Genomic DNA, 22436 nt, shown 5'->3' with positions numbered 1-22436 from the left:
AGACGGGAATCAGTTCAGCTCTTGTCTGGTCTGTCTGCTCCGTGTGGTTCAACTTTTGGCAGTTTGGGCTCTGTGCAGACAGATGCTACATGGCTCCCTTACAGAGCTCCTGCTGGATCACAACCGTCTCACAGTCCTGGAGAGCGGGGACCTTTCAAGAGCCTGGGACAGCCCTCCAGAAGTTGAACCTGAGCAGCACCTCAAAATCTCCATAGTAAGCCCCATCCCTAGGTTTACCTGACTAACCGGCTGGTCGTGAGCGTGGCTGCAGACCTTGGGGTGTGTGATTAATAAGCAGTCGTTACTTCCCTGGGTCTCGGTGGGTGCGCTTTTCACAAACGCTCTGGTCGCTCCTTTGGGTGTTCTTGGTAGTCTGCGTATCTTGGGAGTGATGAGACGAGACTGATGCTGTTGGCCCTCTTGAAGAACATCGAGGGGTACTTCACCCCGGTATCTCTTCACCATACCTTACTGAACCCACACCTCGTGACTCAGTGTCATGCGTGTAGGAGCACACCACAACCACCTGCGGGCGCACCCACTGGTTAACCATACAAGGGTTACGGCGGCTGTAAACACGTTCTTGACTCCTTCCTTACATCTTCTCAGCTCTTAGATACCGAAGGCGTCCTGCTAGAGGGAACCCCTGGCACAGCATGGTTAACTTGCCTATATATACTGCAATGATAGAGTCGGTAGGATGATAATTCAAGCAGAGATCTATGTGTGAGACACATCGAATCACACAGTGGAGCTTTTGATTCTATCCTGCTAGGTAATGCTGACTACCACATATGAGCCGTGTAGTGGTTCTAGCTCTTGAATCCAGCGAAGTCTTCCGAGCCATCAAATGACAGCGCTCACGTGCTTGTTCCATACTCGGATATAGAGTATTGATGAATGAAGCTCTGTGTTGTACGTGCTTATTAAGAAACTAATAAGGATACCTTTTCCGTCTTATATATTTGGTCACCTCGATCTTGTTAATGTTGTCACCGTGCCCGAAATATTAAACCTAAATCAGTGGATCCCGCATCCCCCCCCCCCAATAAACCCCTACTGACCACTTCCAAGATTTGAGCGGTGGGCGGTGTTACGAGAGGGTCACTTTATTTCTTTTTTAGTGCGATCGCGCCTAAATGATATATAAACATGGATTTACTTATATATTTATCTCCTAATATTTCTCTTATTTTCAATTCGCCTTGGGCTTCTTCCATCTTTATCTTCCGGAAATGATAAGCGAACCGCAACATCAGTGGAAGCAGTGAACCTCATGAGTGTAGACGTTGAAGGACTAGGTGAAGTGGTCAATAGAAGCTCGCTACGATGTCACTGGATACATAAATTTCCTCACCTGTAGCACCAATATCAACACTCGAATACGTATCAATTGACGCGTACTTGTACCTCTCTGCTACTACTTTCCCATGAGAAGTTCACATTTGTGATTTATATAAGAGCTTACTTTTCTTAATTCTCAAATTATTGTTGCTGAAAAAGTGGTTGATCGCAGTAGGTTTAGACGTTTTCCTTGATCAACAAAGCAGTAAACCTCTAGATCAATGAATCATCATAAGGATAATAAAAGTTGGTATCGCTTATATAGACAGGTGGTTCAATTACTTTAGTGTTCTAAAGTGCAGAATTTCATACAATTGTAGACGATAAAACCATATAAGAGATCCCATTAAAATGATATAATGTAGATTAGGTGTAACAATTGTTATACTTTAAATGTGAACATCTCGAAACTACTTTATTCCATTGTAGAATGTAATAGATGCCATAATTACCACCAATAGGGGTGGGATAAACCAAACCACAATTATAATTTGCACTATTATATAGTATCAAGCTGTCAATTTAGATAAATAAGTATGCAGAATGTCACTCTAGAATTCTTACCAAATGAGTGTCCGTGAAGAGTAGAAGTATGTTGTGAAAGCAACCATTGCTTAAGCCAAGTCTTGGGTAGCGTTCACTAAATCATAAAAAACAAAACATCATGCAATTGAGATTATTGTGAATTTATATATTGTTTCTCGCCTCAAAATAACAATGTTGATACAGATATCCCTTAGGCGCTACAGTCTGTCTTTGGAGTTGCTTTGGCGGTGGAACTCCACTCATGATTAAAAAGAGTGGCGATAGTCCTCAATAGAATTTGTTCGGGCAGGATGCTCGATTAGTGGAAAAGATAGAGCTCGCTACTTTGGAATCCTTTTCTTATTGATATCTACACAGGCCCTGCACCCTTAAACGCGAAAAAATTATGATAATCAATTCCATGTATAAATTGACAATTTTTTTGTTGTGTTTTTTTGTTTATAGTTCATGCTACCCTCTTCTCTAATAAGTGCCTGATTATAGCAGTCTCAACTCATTACTCTATAGCATCCTTTATGGTTTGACGTAATAGGCCAATACGATTATACTAATATACAATAATATAATTACAACAACAAATTAAGACATAATGTAATAGGTATTACAAGTTGTTTAAAGAGTATCAAATGTATCATATTTTTTATCTTCTTGTCAAGCTTTATACCCAAGACTCTCTCTAGTTGTGTTTTTCTATTGAGGCATTTAAGCCAGCGTATCCAAATACACCAGACAAGATGTGTGCTAGGCCTCTTAGCTCTGTAGACTTGAGCAAAGTCTTCCTGATGAGTCTCAATAAGTATTATCATACTGGATGACTGGCGAACATATATCAGACACGCACGAATATGGTTACCTCGCATACTAGTGGGCGCCGGAAAAATACCTGTCTTTGCCAACTGTCTCTAGATATATGGCCACACTTCCCCATCGCAAAGCTGACGATATTTCACAAGGTCCTCGATGAGACAATCTATCGGCTGGCCCTCTTTCAGTAACTATTGGGCTGGTACTAGAACGTGTCGTTCAAGAATTCAAACTCTTAACAGGATGTCATGATACATTGATACTATATTTTTCTTACATGGTTTTGATATAGATTTGTTCTCATTCACGAGAGTTTCCCCTTGATGTTTATTGATCTTATTGAATTACTCCTGAAGTTCTTGATGATTAATTCTCCTAATGGGATGGCTGAAGTGTTTTACATACCAGTTTGTTTACTCTTAGTTTTAATTAGACAAGAGCCTGACAGTGCATAGCTTGGTTAAATGAACCAATGCTCAACAAATCGTCCGCGCAGAATGTTGCAAACCTCTTTCTGTTCCTAGCTATTTTAAAAGAATCTTTGGGATATAAACAAAATAGATTTTGAGGTGATAGCCACACAACCAAATGAGAATTTAATCCAAGGCAAATGAATCGTATGAAATACCCAGAGAACACTTTTATTGGACTTAAAAATCTCTCCCATAAGTAAGGAGATGACCTTGGCTGCGCCATACCATTACAACTCTGTGTAACAATCCTATTGTATGCTCATAAACTCGATGATGTTCAACTAAAACATACAACAGGGTGAGATTAAGCAATCGAAGATCAAATAGCTGTAGGCATTCTTGTATAATAGCATGTGTTGTCCCATCCAATACAATTAGACCATATATGTTTAAGAGATGCCATGGTGAGGTGAAGAAGTCTATTGAATGGTGTTGAAGCATTGGAGAGCTACAATAGTATAAGTACCCATACTCGGTGTTATACCAGGCGCTAAGTTTGGTTTTTTGTGTAGTAATGTCGCGTGTCCTTGAGTTTTATATGCTTGATTGTCACTAGGCCTTCGGTGCATTATACGTCAATTGATTTCCAGATCAGGTAACAATTTTGTTGACTCTTCCTCAGCAAGTTTGGGACCCAATTTATCTCATCTTGTGTTGTCCCATAGAGACCCATGTTAAATATCTAACTGAACTCACCATAAGGGTGTTTGTGTATGAGCCCTGTAGTAGGAGTCAAGCAGATGTTCGCGGGAAACAAATGGATACTTCCAATTGCCTACTATACCATTGCGACACAGAGATAAAGTCAAACAAGCACTCAGCTTTAAAACTAGCACTAAAGGCCAATTTCAGCTTCAGATCTCCAAGTGAAAGTGAAAGATCACCCAGTAAAATACTACTTTGAGTGAAAAGTCTAAAATATTTGTTTAAAAAATATTCCAAAAAGTAAATGTAATTTTGCAAAAATGTACTACGTTCAAAGTAAAAGTATGAACCATTTCAAATTCCTTATAGTAAGCAAACCGGACGGCACCAACTTTGATCTTTGGTCTCCCAAAAATGATTCATGATTGTCTATTGATTGGCTGGACACGTAGAGAGGACACACTCCAACATGCACTTCAGACATCATTTTACAACTGAAATCAGAGGAAACATTTAGTGATATATAGTAGTGGAGTGTTTACAGATAGTAAGAGCGCTGATACAGGTTAGGGGGTGAAGGATGGTACACCAGGGATGTTTCTTCTAGGAAGAAAGTCGTTTGATAGAGTTTTGTGAGGTGTAACACAAGAGTTTATTTTGCCTGTGAATTGCGAAATATCGGTGTTACATCCGGATTGGATAACTGTTTTTTGTGTCTCTAGATTGGTGTCTAGTTGAAGAAAATGTACATGGAGAAGAAAGGAAAATCAGTGAAGAAACGCCTACACTCACATATTATTTGTTTTTTCTGGGAATATTGTGTAGGTGAAGTTACATAACAAGATTAAAAGGCAATAGAATTTTGATTGACTTAATAAGTAATTACTCTAAACAATACCCACTCGACAAATTAACATTAGTTTGAGCAGTGTTTCCGTGTAGCTGTATATCAGTTATCTCTTAATGCTATACATGACTGCTCTATCAAATCCGACTTTTGGCTCACATTGCATCTCAAGCCATATATTCAGAGAATCGTCGATTCATGAGATTGGACATTATTCTAGTAAAAGAATCACTTTATTGTGATGACTAATATGAAGATTATAAAATTGATGGGCGATCTTGTTAATGTATGAGTTTTGAACTGGATGACCTCTAGAATTAGATAGGATTTCACCCTCTCTCTCGGTTGGGTGATTTGCGTCTTATCCTACGGTTCTGATGCCGCATTGTTGTAAAATAACGACAGGCAGTTAGAGTGATTTTTCCTACTGTTAGATGATTGACAGAGAGCCCAAGTTATCTGTAATGCTCTATCATCTTGTCACATTGTCAAGAATATAGTGAGTATCGTAGAGATAAACAAAATATGATACCATATATTTGATCGGTAGCTGCATCCCTTTAAGCATACTGGACCCAAGAAAATCCACAATGAATAAATGATTCTCACTCTAGAGTGAAAATATTATCGATGTTTGCCTCTCTACCTCTTAGATCGCGTCGGGTCATTACCTCCTTACAGCAATAGCTAGATATGAGCCAATAAGTGATGTAGGATAAGTCACAACTACTCTTAAAGATTGATACTGATAGAACATGAAGAATGATCATAACAACAAGGCCGGGAACGAGACAAAAACAACAGACCAAGAAAAAAAACCCCCCCCAGGGGAACTAATGAAACGCCTTTAGAATATATTTGTTTGTCCTCCTAAGTCTTTATTATTAAGTCCAGTTAAGCCATTCATTTTAGATTTATTACAGCATAGTTCGAGGCCTATCAAAATAAGTCCCCCTCATCATTCTATGTCAGTTTTGTGTAATATGGACAAGTGAGAATAGTACGAGGAGGTGTTCCCTTTATCTGAAGCAGAATCACAACCCATGATTATCCAACGTGTCCCACGAGAACGCAAATCGATGTGTCACTTCAGAAATAGCCGAGGTGGGGGTAGAATGACATCGATATGAGCAGATGGTCGGTCCCAATGATCATGATAATTGGGAGAGACTGTCCTGTGGAAACCAGATCTATAGCCTCGTTGGTGGCGTGTGGACAGTGCTTATCTAGACTGCTTAGGTCTCCTCCAGTTGAGTGGCGACACAACATAGCTTTTGTCACCGTTCTGTTGATGCGTGCATTCTGCATGAATGTATGTATAAGTGTCAGTTCGGGAGATAGCCCCCGCATTGCAACTTTTCAAGTGGGTGCATGTTTAGGCTTGGCCTTAGAACATTAACAACAGAAGTCAGGTATAGGAATTAAGCATAGAGAAATGTGCTGAGCTTTTTCAAGCAGGAAAATTTTGCATTCCACCTAGCTTAGATGCTAAAAAGCATCAAACTCCAAGGACAGTTCCATCTGTGTGACACTGTATATAGGTTTCCACTGGAGAGATAATAAGCCAGCACCTCGGTCGGCCAGCATACTCCAATACACCACTCGGACATCCCCACTTGTCAAGACTAAAAGCAGAGTGTCTTGTGTATACCGCGACAAACAACTTCAGAGCGCTATACGACGCACCCATAACTGTCCCCAATAGAATTGACGAGTTCTTTTTCATAAGGCGCGTGAATTAGAGGACCTTTTTTTTCTCTGTTCCTGCTTACGGCTGGCCATGCTTTCCACCTCGTGAACCAACCCCATATTACTCCATGAGTAACAATAGGTCCCACGTGTACCCAACTCTCTTTGGAGGTGAGAACTTGCTCAGCGAAGAAACATCTCCATGGCCTATTTCTCCTTCACTACACTGAAGATTAGTACCTGATTTACTCAGCATGTCACTGATACTGTAATACTAAGATGACTGCTTCCACATACAATTTTTGTTCAGAACTCGGTACTACAAGGTTGCGAAGCAATGTGCGATAGAAGACTAGATAGCTGCTGCTCGCCTGGTCTGTTCCTTTTAGAAGCATAAATCAAGAACCCAGAACATTTGTTGACGTGATTTTTACGTACTGAAGTGGAGGCTAAGTCCCTGGATCCTCTCATGCCTCTACTAACATTCGTATCGTCTGAGATCCCCAAACTGATGTGGAAAAGGGAGAAACATCAGGCGCGAATTTGATGGGGTCATACCCCCTCTTTACATTGACACGCGGGTATGTTACACGTCATATTGATCACTCATGAAATAATGGTGCTGCTTCTGCGGACCAGTATATTCTAATTCACTGGAACTACTGCCATTTCTTTTATCCGATTGTCTTTGGATATATGTTCCATTTGAGCACAACAGAGAGTCTCTGATCGATAGGAAGGCTATTTTCTCACATAAAAGGTCTCGCGATTGCCATAACGGTTAGGAACCTCTTATGCACTCACAGCTCATGCCAAATATCATACAGCGTTTATCCGAGAGCGAACTCCGAGTTTCAGAAATGAGGGATGCATCCTCAGCCACGCTTCCATAGGTCTATAATAAACGAAGTTTCAGATGAAAGTACCTCGCGTCCAATTTACGCAATACGAATGATTCGGATTTTACTTATCTTCATGTTTGCGTACTCTTTGTTATTTTCTATCAAATCATTGGTCTCATTTGTCATATTTCAGTACGGACCAACTTGTACATATATTGGTATCTTTAATTATGCTCGGCAGATTCTCAACAGCTCTCTTCTTGTCTCATCTCACATTCTCTTTAAGATGTCGACTAGCCCGACCGCTATCATGGTTCTTCACACTATTGCTCTTACTATCATTTCTTCACGACTGAGATGATTTCAGTATGCTGTTTCAGAATCGTAGTTCATTCAAGGCGCCTGTTGTCATGTGGAGTTACCTTAGACAGGAATTGAAGTTCTTTGGCGATTCAAGAAGTTGGTGCGCCAGACATTACTTTGCTACGAAGTCTGATCACGGTTCATCAGGCCGACCTGCTTCTTTTTCATCCCGTGTATAAGCATATTCAATGGTGATACCATCTCGGTTCCAGTCAACAAGCCTGGTGGTCTCTCTGAGTCCACCTCTACGGCAGAATGACACATTCTGTATACTTTGGCCATTTCTGTTTTGGATCAACAGCTGTTAGTTAGAGGTCTAAACCTTATCCTAGCCCTGCTACTGGCTTTCGTGCTTTATGGCCATACCAAGGTACTCTCCTTCCATAGTCGTCCTATCCGAGCATGCATCGTTCAACAAAGTGTGATCTGAAAAGTGTTAAATTCTCTCTCTTAAGATTAGTCTTGCTCGCTCTTCAACCGCGATGTCGTTCTGCTCCGCTATCTGCACCTCCTCCGCTCTCGCAGCCACCACGCACACACCTTTACGTCTTGAGACAACACGCGCTTTACTGACTATAGACAGAATAATGTGGGACTCAACATACAAACATACTCTAGCCGATGTATGGTCCAACACTTGATCTGTAAAATTGCGCGGTCTCATTCCAGACACGTAACACACACATATGTTTATTTTGCATATCCAATCCAAAATTAATCAATCTTAGTCATCAAAACTCAGGGGGCTTCATATTTTGTGCAACTAGACCCATACACATTCAGTCATGAAGCTCAAATCACAGTATTTACGGCCATTCGATGTAGATGGTTATGCACGCCTCATCCTGTCCTGATTCTCACGGGTATAGACTTTGTCAGCGAGCAGTTTGATAGCTATTAACAAAAAAGTGCGCCCAGTGCTCCAAAAACTAATCTCTAACTTACTCAGGCGCAAAATATTGGATATCTCGAGGATTTTATGCATCTCTTAGGGGACATAGAGACCACTCACTGAATCTGGACTTCGGACTTTCATAAAAAGTTCACCACTCAGCTAATATCCTCCACCTCACACACTACAAGCAGAGGCAAATGTTTTAAATGACCTGCTTAGTTAGCTATTTGAGGGTTGGGAAGCCTCATACGGCTTTATCTATTCCTTCTTTCTTGATACAAGTCAAGAGACAGACCCCACTTGTGGCTCCAAGGTATCTATTCATGACATCTATAAGGTCTTATGCTAACATATGGTTTAACCACCATGCAACATATTGATTCCTCAGCTCACTGGATCACTCAGTATAGTCTAAGCTTCCCAATGCCACACGCTCAAGCGTACAGCGTCTCATTCACATTGCTACCGTTTATATTTTCATACTTCGGTTAGCCCAAAGAGCGATTATTTTCCCGCATTCATCGCAGAAACTTGGGCCGGCGTTACATTTACCTTTATAGCACAGTTCTCCTACACCTGTAGTAGCTTTTGTCGTGGCAATGTGACGATAGACATCATTATCGGACATTGTCAACTCTATATAAACAAATCACTCGAATACGCTGAGAGAATCTTACTCATAATTTTCATACACCTACATCTAAACGTTACTTTTACCTCGGGCAGGCCACGCGTGTGGTTCTAGTACCAGCAGTCTCACCATGGTATGCAACCATACATCAGCTTGCTCCTATACAAACACAATCTACGCATAAGTTAGCCCATCCAACTACCTTCATCTAGCATCAGCGCTGCTCACACACAACACTACACACACACACAATAATTCAGCCTGGCATTCTATCCACACTGCCCACATCGCTCGTTGCGCGCCGCATCAACTTAAATCAGGAGTAATCATCTTAGAAAAGTCAATTCATAGGGGCTTTAATAGGGAAGTATGATAAATAGACTATTGAGGTATTCAAATAATTAGTTGTTTCATCTAACCAGTCTAAGCAGGAATTGCATTGACTTGCAATAGATAATTTGATGTTACCTAATCTAGTGATCAAAGCCCCCAGAAAACGCTGTGGCGAGACAACATTTACCCCAGTACTTCAATCTAATGTGGCGTCCCACACCACTTTCAAAGCAAGCAGCACCGAACGTGTTTTACCAGAGATATTCATTTAGTTCATTTCATAGACAAGCATAGAAAAAACGTTTTGCAATTGGAAAAGAAAGCAGGCGTTTCAGCCCGTTGTGTCTGCTTTGTCTTAGTAAATGCAAAGCTCCCCCCTTGATTTCACACGGTAACCCCCACACTTGCTGCCAACAGGTGGATTCACTTGTCAGTCACTTGTAACTCCTAGCACAGCCTACAGAGCCTCATCAACCACTCTTTCTCAACAACTCTGACTCTGCCACTTGGTTTCTTTCCTTTCCTCTCTCTCCTCTCCTGTGAGAATCCTGGTGGAATCCTGACTTGTATGTGTTATCTAGTTGGTGACCCTCCTCTCCTGCTGCCTGTTGCCGCTCATACGAAGACGGAACACAAATGTCCATGGAAAAACAGTATGTGTTAACAAAAGCAGTTAATAAAAGCAGTTTAGTCAATTTAGTTCTCTAAAACTTCTAGAATGATTCAATCTATAGCTATAGCTAACAAACTCACTGATGTTAGCTTGTTTGGTGATTATTCACGAATTAAGCAGAGCCAGAAAGGAAACCTGAGTGCCCCACCTCAGCCGACGCTGTCAGCTGAGATTGTACCAATTATAAGCTGATACCAATCACATCTACCTTATTTGACGGTTTTAATTAAACAGTACCGTGTCCGCTCACTCATTTCTGCTGGCTGCTTGCTGTGCTAAAAGTCTTCTTGGGTATGACCGCTACAAGCTTGGCATACCTGTAGTTGGGAGTTTTCCATTTCTTCTCTGCAGATCCTCTCAAGATCTGTCAGGTTGATGGGGAGCTCTCGCTGAACAGTATTTTCAGGTCTCTCCAAGATGTTCGATCCGGGTTCAAGTCCAGGCTTTGACTGGGCCACTCAAGACATTCAGAGACTTGTCTCAAACCACTCCCATTGCTTGGTGTGTGTGCTTAGTTGGTCCTGTTGGGAAAGGTGAACCTTCGCCCAGTCTGTAGTCCTGAGCGGCTCTGTAGCACATGTTTTCATCAAGGATCTCTCGGTACTTTGCTCCGTTATTTTCTCTCGATTCCTGACTAGTCTCCCAGTCCTCGTGTCGCTGAAAAAGAATCCCACAGCATGATGCTGCCATCACCATGCCTTGATCGTAGAATGGTGCCAGATTCCTCCAGACGGGCACGCTGGCATTCGGCCAAAGAGTCATCTTGGTTTCATTCAGACCTCATGGAGCCAATAAATGCCAATAGTTCGCTTTATTACTTGGAGAGATGGCTTTCTTGTCTGAGAGCACTTACAATTAAACTACTAGTAGTGCTGGCATGACAATCATTTTCTAGTGGTGGACTAGTCTATGCCCGAAGCATGTGTAGTTTCAGATCTAGGGTGACCGATCTCCACAGAGGAACCATGAGGTCTTTGATTCATTCCAAGAGCCCTTTCTCCCCGATGTCAGTTGGGTATCCGGGTCAGGACTTTAGTGTATGTGACAGAACCCATTTCTAGCAATAGACGTGCGGCTTCCTATTGAAATGGTGGGGATACCAATTGTCGCATTTAGTAGAATGAACAGGTTATCATGTTTCCATTTAGTGTGTACAAATAGATTGTTGTGGGTAACCAACTGATACGGTTTTGCTTTTGGGAACCTCAATTGGCTCTAGTCGAATCGTTCTCTCTCTTACAAAGTAGAGTGATCCCCTCAACCTGCATCTCTGGCAAATCAATAGTCGCCGTTTTGACCGTTTACAACTAACGCCACTCCCTGGAGATACTTTTGGAATGGTGAGCTTGAAAAAATGAATCTTTTACGAATCGACCAAATTCGTGGATGTGTAATGTAACACTCTCCCGAACTTCAACTGGGCATAAGTTATCTGTTACCTCCTGGTACTTGGTCAACTTGTTGTGCTCAATCTACCTGCTTACATAGAAGGATTGCGTTGTCTAGCCGCACCGGTGCGCTGCACCTTCCAATCGATGATGTTCTCCATCCACTACTCGAATATTGGGTAATATATGTATCATGATTCTTATTCCATTGCACCTGTAGGCTCAATTACTTTTGAGTTCTATATGGTATTATAAGGCTGCTAATGTTTACGTTTGCTGGATTAAAAATTGATGTAAGTTTCTTTTATTCTTTTATATATCCTATGAGTCATTACTGCAAGCTCTACGAAGCTTTACTGATCGAAATATGTGGTTCGCTACACTCGCATTTAAACAATCTGCTAACCATGTGTATGGTGTATATGGCCTCGAATGAATTTGAAAGTTTTATGATTTTGTACAATCGTTTAGATACTCTGTGGGGTGGACGCTATGTCTTACATTATACAGATGAAGAATCGACAAAATAAGAGAATAAGGAATAAGATTAATCACCACGGTCTCTACTACTGAGCAAGAACACTTGGCAGTGTGTCATATGATCAGCATTAAGCTTTTTATAATAGATGTGGTTTACAAGAGTATTGATACTTACATCACGGGAGGTCATGTGGTATGTGACCCAAAGATTGAGTCTAACGTCCTTACTATTTTTGTTCTAATGCTGATAATCTCAAACGATTTGTACCATGACTGGCTCATCACTCGGCTCTCAACAAAAATAAGTGAAAATCAGGTCAATTGACTACTCAGATATGTGCAAGAGTCTTAGGCCCTTTCTTGAAATTATCTCGGATTTTGAAACCATTTTCGGAATGTTACATTGCGGAATAATAAACAGGATTAATACAGAAACATGAGAGATTCTCAATTCGAACCCATCTCCACACATTATCTCTCGAGTACTCGCTGATTGATGTACTATAATACTGTTCGCAAGGTCCAATCAGAATACCGTGTTTAAAAAAAATACAACATACATAAAGTAGTCGGTACAGAACTCATGTGCAAAAAACTCCGCTAGAGGCGCAGTTATTTCTCTGGCTCACGTAACCCCAGCTTTATGCTTCGATCCAGATGGCTCAGAGTAACAGAGTCAACACCGATCATCCTTCGAGCCACATTCAGCCATCAGAGTTGGATCAGGGCTGATTTATTGTTGGCCAACCTCTTCTGGATAGACCGAGGACTGTATTTGGTCCCACGGGCCTTCGTTCATATGAATGCGTCGTTGCGAAGTTGCTTGTGGATATATGGGCGCAGTGCGAAACGTTTAAGATTTATCCCAACGCTTCTGTTACACTCAATGCGCACACACGTCATCTACGCGGAAAGACCTCATGCCTTCTACATTCGTGAGCTCCCATGAGTTTAGTGAGTTGGAATATAATACCTTTGTGGGAACATGGTAAAGTAATAAGGACTTACTTCCAGCTGAAATATAGTGTGTTAAAAAATCATACCATCTATTGCGAAGTCAATAGGTGAGTCGATCATCACACATTGATAACATGATATAAAACTACTTTGAGAGTTGAGACGCTAAAGTATAAAGTATTTGGTTTTTAAGAACTTAAGTATCATAAGTTTACAATAGACCGCTATACTATGAAGAATAAATAATTGAAAATTATGGTAAACTTCCTTTCTCAGATTCCGTTCATATTTAATTAATCAAACCAGGAGAGCAGGCACAATTGTCTTTTTCCTTTTTTTGTTTAGGATAATGTATCGTCATGTTGCATTTCAAATTGCCATTTTTGATAAAATCATTTGTGTTTGTTGGTTCCGTAGCTTATGCCTGCCCATACCCATAACCCCACAGCCACCATGGGGGCACTCTTGTCCACATGTTTGACATTTCAGCAAACCGCTCGCCCCACATGGACACCATCGCCCGGTCCCATCGATGATGATCAGGTTCATCTGCAGTCAGGGTCAAAGACCCTCTGTGGGAGGACGGAGACACACGTAACGAGTTTGAGGTTTATCACTCGCACTGACCGATACGAGTTATACAGGAATAGAATTCTGTAGATATTGTTAGGTTGTGCAGAATCCGCTTCTCCTGATCAAAGATAGGCTGTCCCAGCAATTCAAGGCGATGTATCTTGTACTCGGCTGGTGACTCTGATGTCTTACTAAGTGTTCCCGTGAACTCAGTGACTAATCAAATGTTTCATCGGTGATTTCGTCTCTAGCGTCACAGTGGGCATTGGACAAATAGTGAAACCAGTTAAACGATATACTGTGTGGTCTTCATGGAGAGTTATGATATGTGAGAGACTGGTGGTTGAACGTTACTTGCCAATTTGCTTTAAAAGATCAGAACAAGTATATGGAATGAAATTGTGGCTCGGTCCTATGAGGTTAAGAGGATATATATAACATGTATAAAAATTGTTCGTGGGTCGAACATCAACAATAGCTACTTAAAATAGGTCGATGTGACGCGCCGGCGTTTGCTTCAGAATCAACCACACGCTGTGTGATAACATCGTGTGGCTTGTCTGTTCGATTGGTTCCGGACCCGCAAGCGTGAGACCCATGAACCGGGTATGTGTGGGCACCAGAGCTATGCCATAAATAATCATTCCTAGAAAAGGTCGGCCGCATGTGTGTATTGTGCACTCTCTGATTGCCATAGAGATGCTGCTGGCTCACCAAAGGTATATGGTCCTATATTCTGCGTCGCTTTAATCATATCTCCTACTTCTGTCAGTGACTGGTCCTCTTAATCCTGACTGCAGAGGTGGGATAGCAGCCAGGATTATCCTGCTTGTGGGTCTCGCAAGGAGAACTCGCTCACTTCACACACGCACACTGTAAACACATTTGTGCACACAATTTGAAAGAAATTAAGCAAAAGGCAGTTTCTTTATTTGCAATAGAGCTATGGCGGTAACATTTCTAGGGTATAGTTATGTATTCTATGGTGTTCGCACGCTGTCAGCATTGAAAAGACGGTACCACTCCAGACAACTTATAGCAGTTGCTCTCGCCGTCTAGTATTTTGTAGTTCGCGAAAGGAGGCAAAACCATGTGCGGCATTGTCCTCTTGCGAACTCGTTTGTGCTGAAGCACAAATTGACTGCTCTTCATACTTTCCTCACCTTGTTGTAGATAAATGTTGTGAAATCTGCTATTGATTTCTGACCTATTGTCTTTAGCATTATTAACCCTACTTGCAACTGTTGGAGCTAGGAACACAAGAATTTCCGTCTTTATGCTGATACCCGGCATGAAGACATATGCTTGCGAATACTCTCGGTAACTCGCTCTCGTTATGTGATTTATCGTCTCATAATATGATATTGACTGATTTTGAATTCATGGCTTTTGAAACATATGTTAGAACACAAGTGTACTCTATAGAATTCTTGCCTTTCGCCGACGAAGAGAAAATCGCAGTCTATAAACACCAAACCTAGATATTGTAAATCCTCACTTTGGGGTCACCTAGCACTCTCTCACTCAAAGGTCAAATACCCTATCCCATATATCAAAATAGACGCAAAGCACATAAGTGGTGTTCTCAGCGCATATATCGTAGGTTTCATGGTTCCCCAGCGATATGTTCCGTTGCAGCCGTGCAATTTGTGCATTCTGTTTATCCTGTGGTCTAGAGAGACCCTACGCTATATTTGAATCTTTGCTAATAGTGTTGTGTGGTGAACGGAAAGCTACTCCTTATAACCCTTCAAATTCAGACTCTACACCTATAATACTTGAGCACACAATCCCCACGAATAATTCTGAAACTAATAGAATTATTTCAAATAAAAGTAAAAAATATTTTTGTATATCGTGATCCGCACCCGCTGAGTCTTCACCGGAAAATATTCTGAAAAGGTTTACCAATCCACTAGTGGGTGAAAACCACCCTTAATGACAAAGAAGCATAGACCAAATAGGAAAGAGAAAAGCGTCTAAACCATTTAACAAAGATATGGCCTGGTCGGGTCGATAACAACGGAGGTGCAATATAAAGGGGAAGGTATCAGGAGGTGATGAAATCCAGGTGTACCTAAGAGGTAGGTTGTGCGTAAGGCTGGGTTGCCCCGACGTGAGCGGTAGTTAGAGAAGCCTGGCGACTTCGAGGCACTGGAGGCGGAGTGACGAGCACGTGACAAGAGGAACACCAAAGACCTAAAACTCAATTGGTTTTTAGATGTGTATGTCATTTTGGCCTGGAAAGCTATTGAAAATGTGATATGTAAGTGATTAATAACCAACAGCTGGTATAGGATAAATATTTGTTAGAAAATCAAAGGGAGGAAACAAAATCAATAAAAGGTGCGACCTTGATAGAGAGGTCAAAACGCACCAACTTGCTATAGATCTGTAGCTCGATATGCACAGAGAGGCTATTTTGACCCTTCACAGTGAAATATTCGTGGTCAATCAGTGTAAATTAAAATGGCAATTCATAATGGGTGAGCCTATTATGGACGGGGACGGGGACGGAAGACAGGGGGAGGGGGAGTTAGAGACTAACCTCAAGTGGTTTCAGTGTATATGTCATTTGTGGATACGGAAGCTTATTGAACATCCGATCTGGTATATGTGAATTAATATCTAAATCTGTAATATAGGAAAAATATTTGTAGAGAATCAAAGGGGAGGAATAAAAAAAAAAGTGCACCCTTTTGATAAGAGGAGGTTGAAGGAACCCACCATGCCCTGTCTGTTAGCATCTGTATCCTTCCTGGATTGAAAGGATATTCAAAATTAGGCCTATCAGAAGGAAATATGCCTATACCAATCAGGAAGAAGTGGTTTGAATGTAGCATTTAGGGGGGTCAGTGACTTCACAGCATGTTGTTGTACATTTCCTAGTTTCACCTGGAACTAGAGCTTTGAAAGTTATCCTCTGTGAAATGGGTGAAATATTAAGTACCCTTAGTAGTAGAGTAACTAATAAAAATGTTTGGGAAGTCAGCGGTCTGGAGGCCCCTTCATCTAGTAGGGGGGGGCAAAGAGTGTGTGGGTGTAACATCTTACCTATGGGAAATGTAAATAACATAAAAAATTTTGCGTACAGGAAATTCTTATTTGTTTGCAATTATGTGATCTATAGGTTAAGAGAGCTTCACAAGCTTTTAATTCAATTGTGGGGTTTGAACAGTGTGAGAATCACAACACAGGCTCACGAAACATGGGACCAACACTTTACATGTTGTGTTTCTATTTTTGTTTGGTATATTATGGTTGGACAAATGGGTTCATATTGTGGTGTAGACTGTTTTGTGGAAAGAATTTGTAGCTTTTTTACTTTTAAGCCATGAAATTCAAATCACATTTTATTGGTCACATACACATATTTAGCAGATGTTATTGCGGGTGTAGCGAAATTCTTGTGTTCCTAGCTCCAACAGTGCAGTAGTATCTAACAATTCACAACAATACACACAAATCTAAAAGTAAAAGAATTTGTGCCACAAACGGTTCAGAAAGAAAATGCCATGGTCCTGAACAAAAATATAAACACAACATGTAAAGTGTTGGTCCCACGAGCTGAAATAAAATATCCCTGAAATGTACGCATATGCAAAAATATGCTTTTGCTTATTTCTTTCAAATTGTGTGCACAAATTTGTTTACATCTCTGTTAGTGAGCATTTCTCCTTCGCCAAGATAATCCATCCACTTGACAGTTATAGCATATGAAGAAGTGATTAAACAGTATGATCATTACACAGGTGCACCTTGTGCTGGGGACAATAAATCATCACTCTAAAATATGCAGTTGTCACACAACACAATGCCACAGATGTATCRTTTTTTGGAATGCCCACCAGAGCTGTTGGCAGAGAATTGAATGTTAATTTCTCTATCATAMGCCGCCTCCAATGTCGTTTTAGCGAATTGGCAGTACGTTCAACCAGCCTCACAACTCCAGACCATATGTAACCATGCCAGCCCAGGCCCTTGACATCCGACTTTGTCACCTGTGGGATCGTCTGAGACCAGCCACCTGAACAGCTGATGAAACTGGGACAACCGTAGAATTTCTGCACAAATTGTCAGAAACCGTCTCAGGGAAGCTCAACTGCGTGGTTGTCGTCCTCACCAGGGTCTTGACCTGACTGCAGGTGACCTGACTCATCTTCGATGAGCACCGGGCAGATGGTGTCATGTGGGCGAGCGGTTTGCTGATGTCAACATTGTGGACAGAGTGCCCCATGGTGGCAGTGGGGTTATGGTATGGGCAGGCATAAGCTACGGACAACAAACACAATTGCATTTTATCAATGGCAATTTGAATGCACAGATATACCGTGACGAGATCCTGAGGCCCATTTTCGTGCCATTCATCYACCGCCATCACCTCATGTTTTAACATGATAATGCATGGCCCCATGTCGCAAATAGTTGTACACAATTCCTGGAAGCTTAAAATGTCCCAGTTCTTCCACTCACTAGACATGTCACCAATTGAGCAAGTTTGGGACGCTCTGGATTGACGTGTACGACAGCGTGTTCTAGTTCCTGCCAATATCCAGCAACTTTGCACAGCCATTGAAGAGGAGTGGGACAACATTCCACAGGCCACAATCAACAGCCTGATCAACTCTATGCGAAGGAGATGTGTCACGCTGCATGAGGCAAATGGTGGTCACACCAGATACTGACTGATTTTCTGATTCATGCCCCGAATTTTTTTTAAGGTATCTGTGACCAACAGATGCATATCTGTATTCCCAGTCATGTGAAATCCGTAGATTAGGGCCTAATGAATTTATATCAATTGACTGATTTCATATTATGAACTGTAATTCAGTCAAATCTTTGAAATCGTTGCATGTTGCGTTTATATTTTTGTTCAGTGTTGTAATATCTTTAACAATTTATTAAGGCGATATACAATGCATTCGGAAAGTAGTCAGACCCCTTGAATTTTCCACATTTTGTTACGTTACAGCCGTATTCTTAAATGTATTAAATGAACAAAAATCCTCATCAATCTACACACAATACCCCATAATGACAAAGCGAAAACAGGTTTAAAAAACATAAATATCTTATTTACGTAAGTATTCAGACWCTATGACTCAAATTGAGCTCTCGGGTAAATTCAATTGATTGGACATCATTTGGAAAGGCACACACCTGTCTATGTAAGGTCCCACAGTTGACAGTACATGCCGGAGCAAAAACCAAGCCATGAGGTCGAAGGAATTGTCCATTGAGCTCAGAGATAGGATTGTGTCAAGGAACAGATCTGGAGAAGGGTACCAAAAAATGTCTGAAGCATTGAAGGTCCCCAAGAACACAATGTCCTCCATCATTCTTAAATGGAAGAACGTTGGAACCACCAAGACACCTTCTAGAGCTGGCCGCCCGGCCAAACTGAGCAATCGGTAGAGAAGGGCCTTGTTCAGGGAGATGACCAAGAACCCATTGGTCACTCTGACAGTGCTCCAGAGTTCCTCTGTGGAGAACCTTCCATAAGGACTAACTTCTCTGCAGCACTCCACCAATCAGACCTTTATGGTAGAGTGGCCAGACAGAAGCCACTCTTCAGTAAAAGGMACATGGCTTTTTTCTCTGGTCTGATGAAACCAAGATTGAACTCTTTGGCCTGAATGCCAAGCGTCCCGTCTGGAGGAAATCTGGCACCATTCCTACGATCAAGCATGGTGATGGCAGCATCATGCTGTGGGGATGTTTTTCAGCGACAGGGACTGGGAGACTAGTCAGGATCGAGAGAAATATRAACGGAGCAAAGTACCGAGAGATCCTTGATGAAAACATGCTACAGAGCGCTCAGGACTACAGACTGGGCGAAGGTTCACCTTCCAACAGGWCARCGACMCTAAGCACACARCCAAGWCAATGCWGGAGTGGCTTTGAGACAAGTCTCTGAATGTCCTTGAGTGGCCCAGTCAAAGCCTGGACTTGAACCCGATCGAACATCTCTGGAGAGACCTGAAAATAACTGTTCAGCGAAGCTCCCCATCCAACCTGACAGATCTTGAGAGGATCTGCAGAGAAGAATGGGAAAASTCCCCAACTACAGGTATGCCAAGCTTGTAGCGTCATACCCAAGAAGACTTTAGCACAGCAAGCAGCAGCAGAATGAGTGAGCGGACACGGTCTGTTTRATTAAACCGTCAAATAAGGTAGATGTGATTGGTACTAGCTTATAATTGGTACCATCTCAGCTGACGCGTCGGCTGAGGTGGGGCACTCAGGTTTCCTTTCTGGCTCTGCTTAATTCGTGAATAATCACCAACAAGCTAACATCAGTGTAGTTTTGTTAGCTAGCTATAGATTGAATCATTCTAGATAGTTTTAGAGAACTAAATTGACTAAACTGCTTTTATTAACTGCTTTTGTTAACACATACCTTGTTTTCCATGGACATTTGTGTTCACTCTCGTATGACGCAGGCAACCAGGCAGGCAGGAGAGGAGGGTCACCACTAGATAACACAGCTACAAAGTCAGATTCCACCAGGATTCCACAGACCGGAGAGTAGCGTGAGTAAGGAAAGAAACCAAGTGCAGAGTCAGAGTTGTTGAGAAGAGTGGTTGATGAGGCTCTGTAGGCTGTTGCTAGGAGTTACAAGTGACTGACAAGTGAATCCACCTGTTGCAGCAAGTGTGGGGGTTACCGTGTGAAATCAGGGGGGAGCTTTGCATTTACTAAGACAAAGCAGACACAAACGGGCTGAAACGCCTGCTTTCTTTTCCATTGCAAAACGTTTTTCTATGCTTGTCTATGAAATGAACTAATGAATATCTCTGGTAAACACGTTCGGTGCTGCTGCTTTGAAAGTGGTGTGGCGACGCCACATTAGATTGAAAGTACTGGGGTAAATGTTGTCTCGCCACACGTTTTCTGGGGGCTYTGATCACTAGATTAGGTTACACATCAAATTATCTTGAATCATGCATTCCTGCTTAGACGTGTTAGATGAAACAACTAATTTATTGAATACCTCAATAGTCTATTTATCATACTTCCTATTAAAGCCCTATGAATKACTTTTCTAAGATGATTACTCATGATTTRAGTTGATGGCGCGCACAGCGATGTGGGCAGGTGTGGATAGAATGCCAGGGCTGAATTATTGTGTGTGTGTGTAYGTGTGTGTGTGAGACAGCGCTGATGCTCTCTGTTTGTTTTGTAGGACTATGTGTCAACAGGATGTGGTAAAACACCAGCCCGAGGTAGCTAACTGATCTATTTRCTTAATRATTGATAGGTGTTMAAATTAAATTGCCAAATGATGTTTATCCTGCAAARGCTACTACAGGTGTAGGATCTTAATTTAACCCGTTTCTCATAGCGGGAAAATAATCCTGCAGTAACAGGAAATATGAATTACTGTGTGCATTATAATTCATGGACATTTTGTTGGTTACATTTTTAGTTAGTGCTAATCAAGTCTGCCATTTTAAAGTGGAAATAAACTTTTTCAACCTCATATAAACTACATGTTTAMATTTCCTTCTGTGTAGGAAATTTCTGTGATTTTAGAAACCAATCAGATTTGTTCTGCCCTAAACCAATCAGATAATTGTTGCCCTTAGAGTTAAGTTGACTGCACTTTATGTCAACCTGCTGACATTTCCTGCAAAAACGGGGTAATCAAAATATGATCCTATCTGTATACRTGTGCTATATCCCCTGTTTGATGATGACGYGAAAAAACATGTGTCTGTTTAACATAAAGTGTGTGATGRTATGTAGCCTCTGTTGTTGTGTGTTCTCAGGTCTCTGGTGTGCAGAGGAGAGTAGAAAGAGGACACCGAAGCTACAAAGAGAAGATCAACTCAATCTACTTGTGCATGCCTGACCATTACCAGCACAGRGAGCAGGGAATGACCTCTAACCTGGAAACACTGCAGTCTGACTGCAGTCCGGTACTCGGTAGAGCAGTCCGGTAGATTTGAGCAAGTAATTCACAACAATTACTGATKAATCATTCTCTTTAAACCTAATTAAGTGAATGATACATGTGTAATACATGAATAAAGAGCAAATAGATATTTAGTCACTTCGATCTTTAAAGACAGAGGAATGAGTAAAATACTAATTAGTCAAATATAATTCCTCTGATTTGAGAATAAAWWAAAAAAAWWGCAAATTGAAGTATTAATCCGTAAATGTGCATGGTAAATTTCACATGTACTTTCCTGATCACTTTATATACAGTCGTTTCTAAACTGGTTCGCTATAGCCTGTTATTGGAATGTTGTCTAAGGTCCACCTTATGGCAACACCTTTATGTAAACCWCTCACAGACTGTGCCATAAACAACATCATTAAAATGGCAAAATACTCCATAAACTTCAGACRGCACCACACTCCATAATCAAAAGGGCAAGACATTCCATAATCCTGTTGCCTGCAGTTAYRGCAAGGTGACTCTCACGAACACGTACATGTTTGTTTTTTTGCTCTAGGACGCCCACAGGCCTCACAAGACTCATCTRAAGTTCCACCTTTACCAGTTGAAAAAAATGTAGGGAAGCATACAGTATATTGTGACGTTGAAACATCAACATTACTCCATGAATTTTCCCTGACACCCAAAAGTATTCGTGACATTTTGAATGTTTAGCAGGACAGGAAAATGGTCCAATTCACGCACTTATCAAGAACGTCTCTGGTCATCTCTATTGCCTCTGATCTGGCGGATACACAAATGCTTTGTTTCTGAATGATGTCTGTGTGTTGGAGTATGCCCCTGGCTATCCGGTAATCAGTGCCGATTTTAGCATCTAAATCTTGGTGGAGCAAATTCTATCATTACATTTTTTTATGCATGCCAGCAAAGCCACTCCACAACACTAAACAATACATTCATTGCACTATAACGGTGACAAACAGTGCCCACAAACTGTTAGGGCCTACATAAAGCTGTCCCAACAGTAGAGTCCCAACAGCA

The 22436-nt window shown here is 41.4% G+C and overlaps 1 protein-coding gene across 1 annotated transcript in view; it reads left to right on the top strand.

Moving 5' to 3' along the window:
* LOC111971001 (gap junction alpha-8 protein-like) overlaps window positions 1-21676 on the top strand; it is a 27872-nt gene extending 6196 nt beyond the window's left edge. Inside the window, exon 3 of the mRNA XM_023997795.2 lies at window positions 21259-21676. Coding sequence (XP_023853563.1) covers window positions 21259-21283 — 25 coding nt within the window. The 3' untranslated portion in view covers window positions 21284-21676. The remainder of the gene's footprint in view (window positions 1-21258) is intronic.
* The last annotated feature ends 760 nt before the right edge of the window (window positions 21677-22436 follow it).

Source organism: Salvelinus sp. IW2-2015, linkage group LG12 (assembly GCF_002910315.2).
Source record: "Salvelinus sp. IW2-2015 linkage group LG12, ASM291031v2, whole genome shotgun sequence".
NCBI lineage: Eukaryota > Metazoa > Chordata > Actinopteri > Salmoniformes > Salmonidae > Salvelinus > Salvelinus sp. IW2-2015.
Note: the sequence above shows the minus strand (reverse complement) of the source record. Positions and strands in the feature narration are given on the sequence as shown.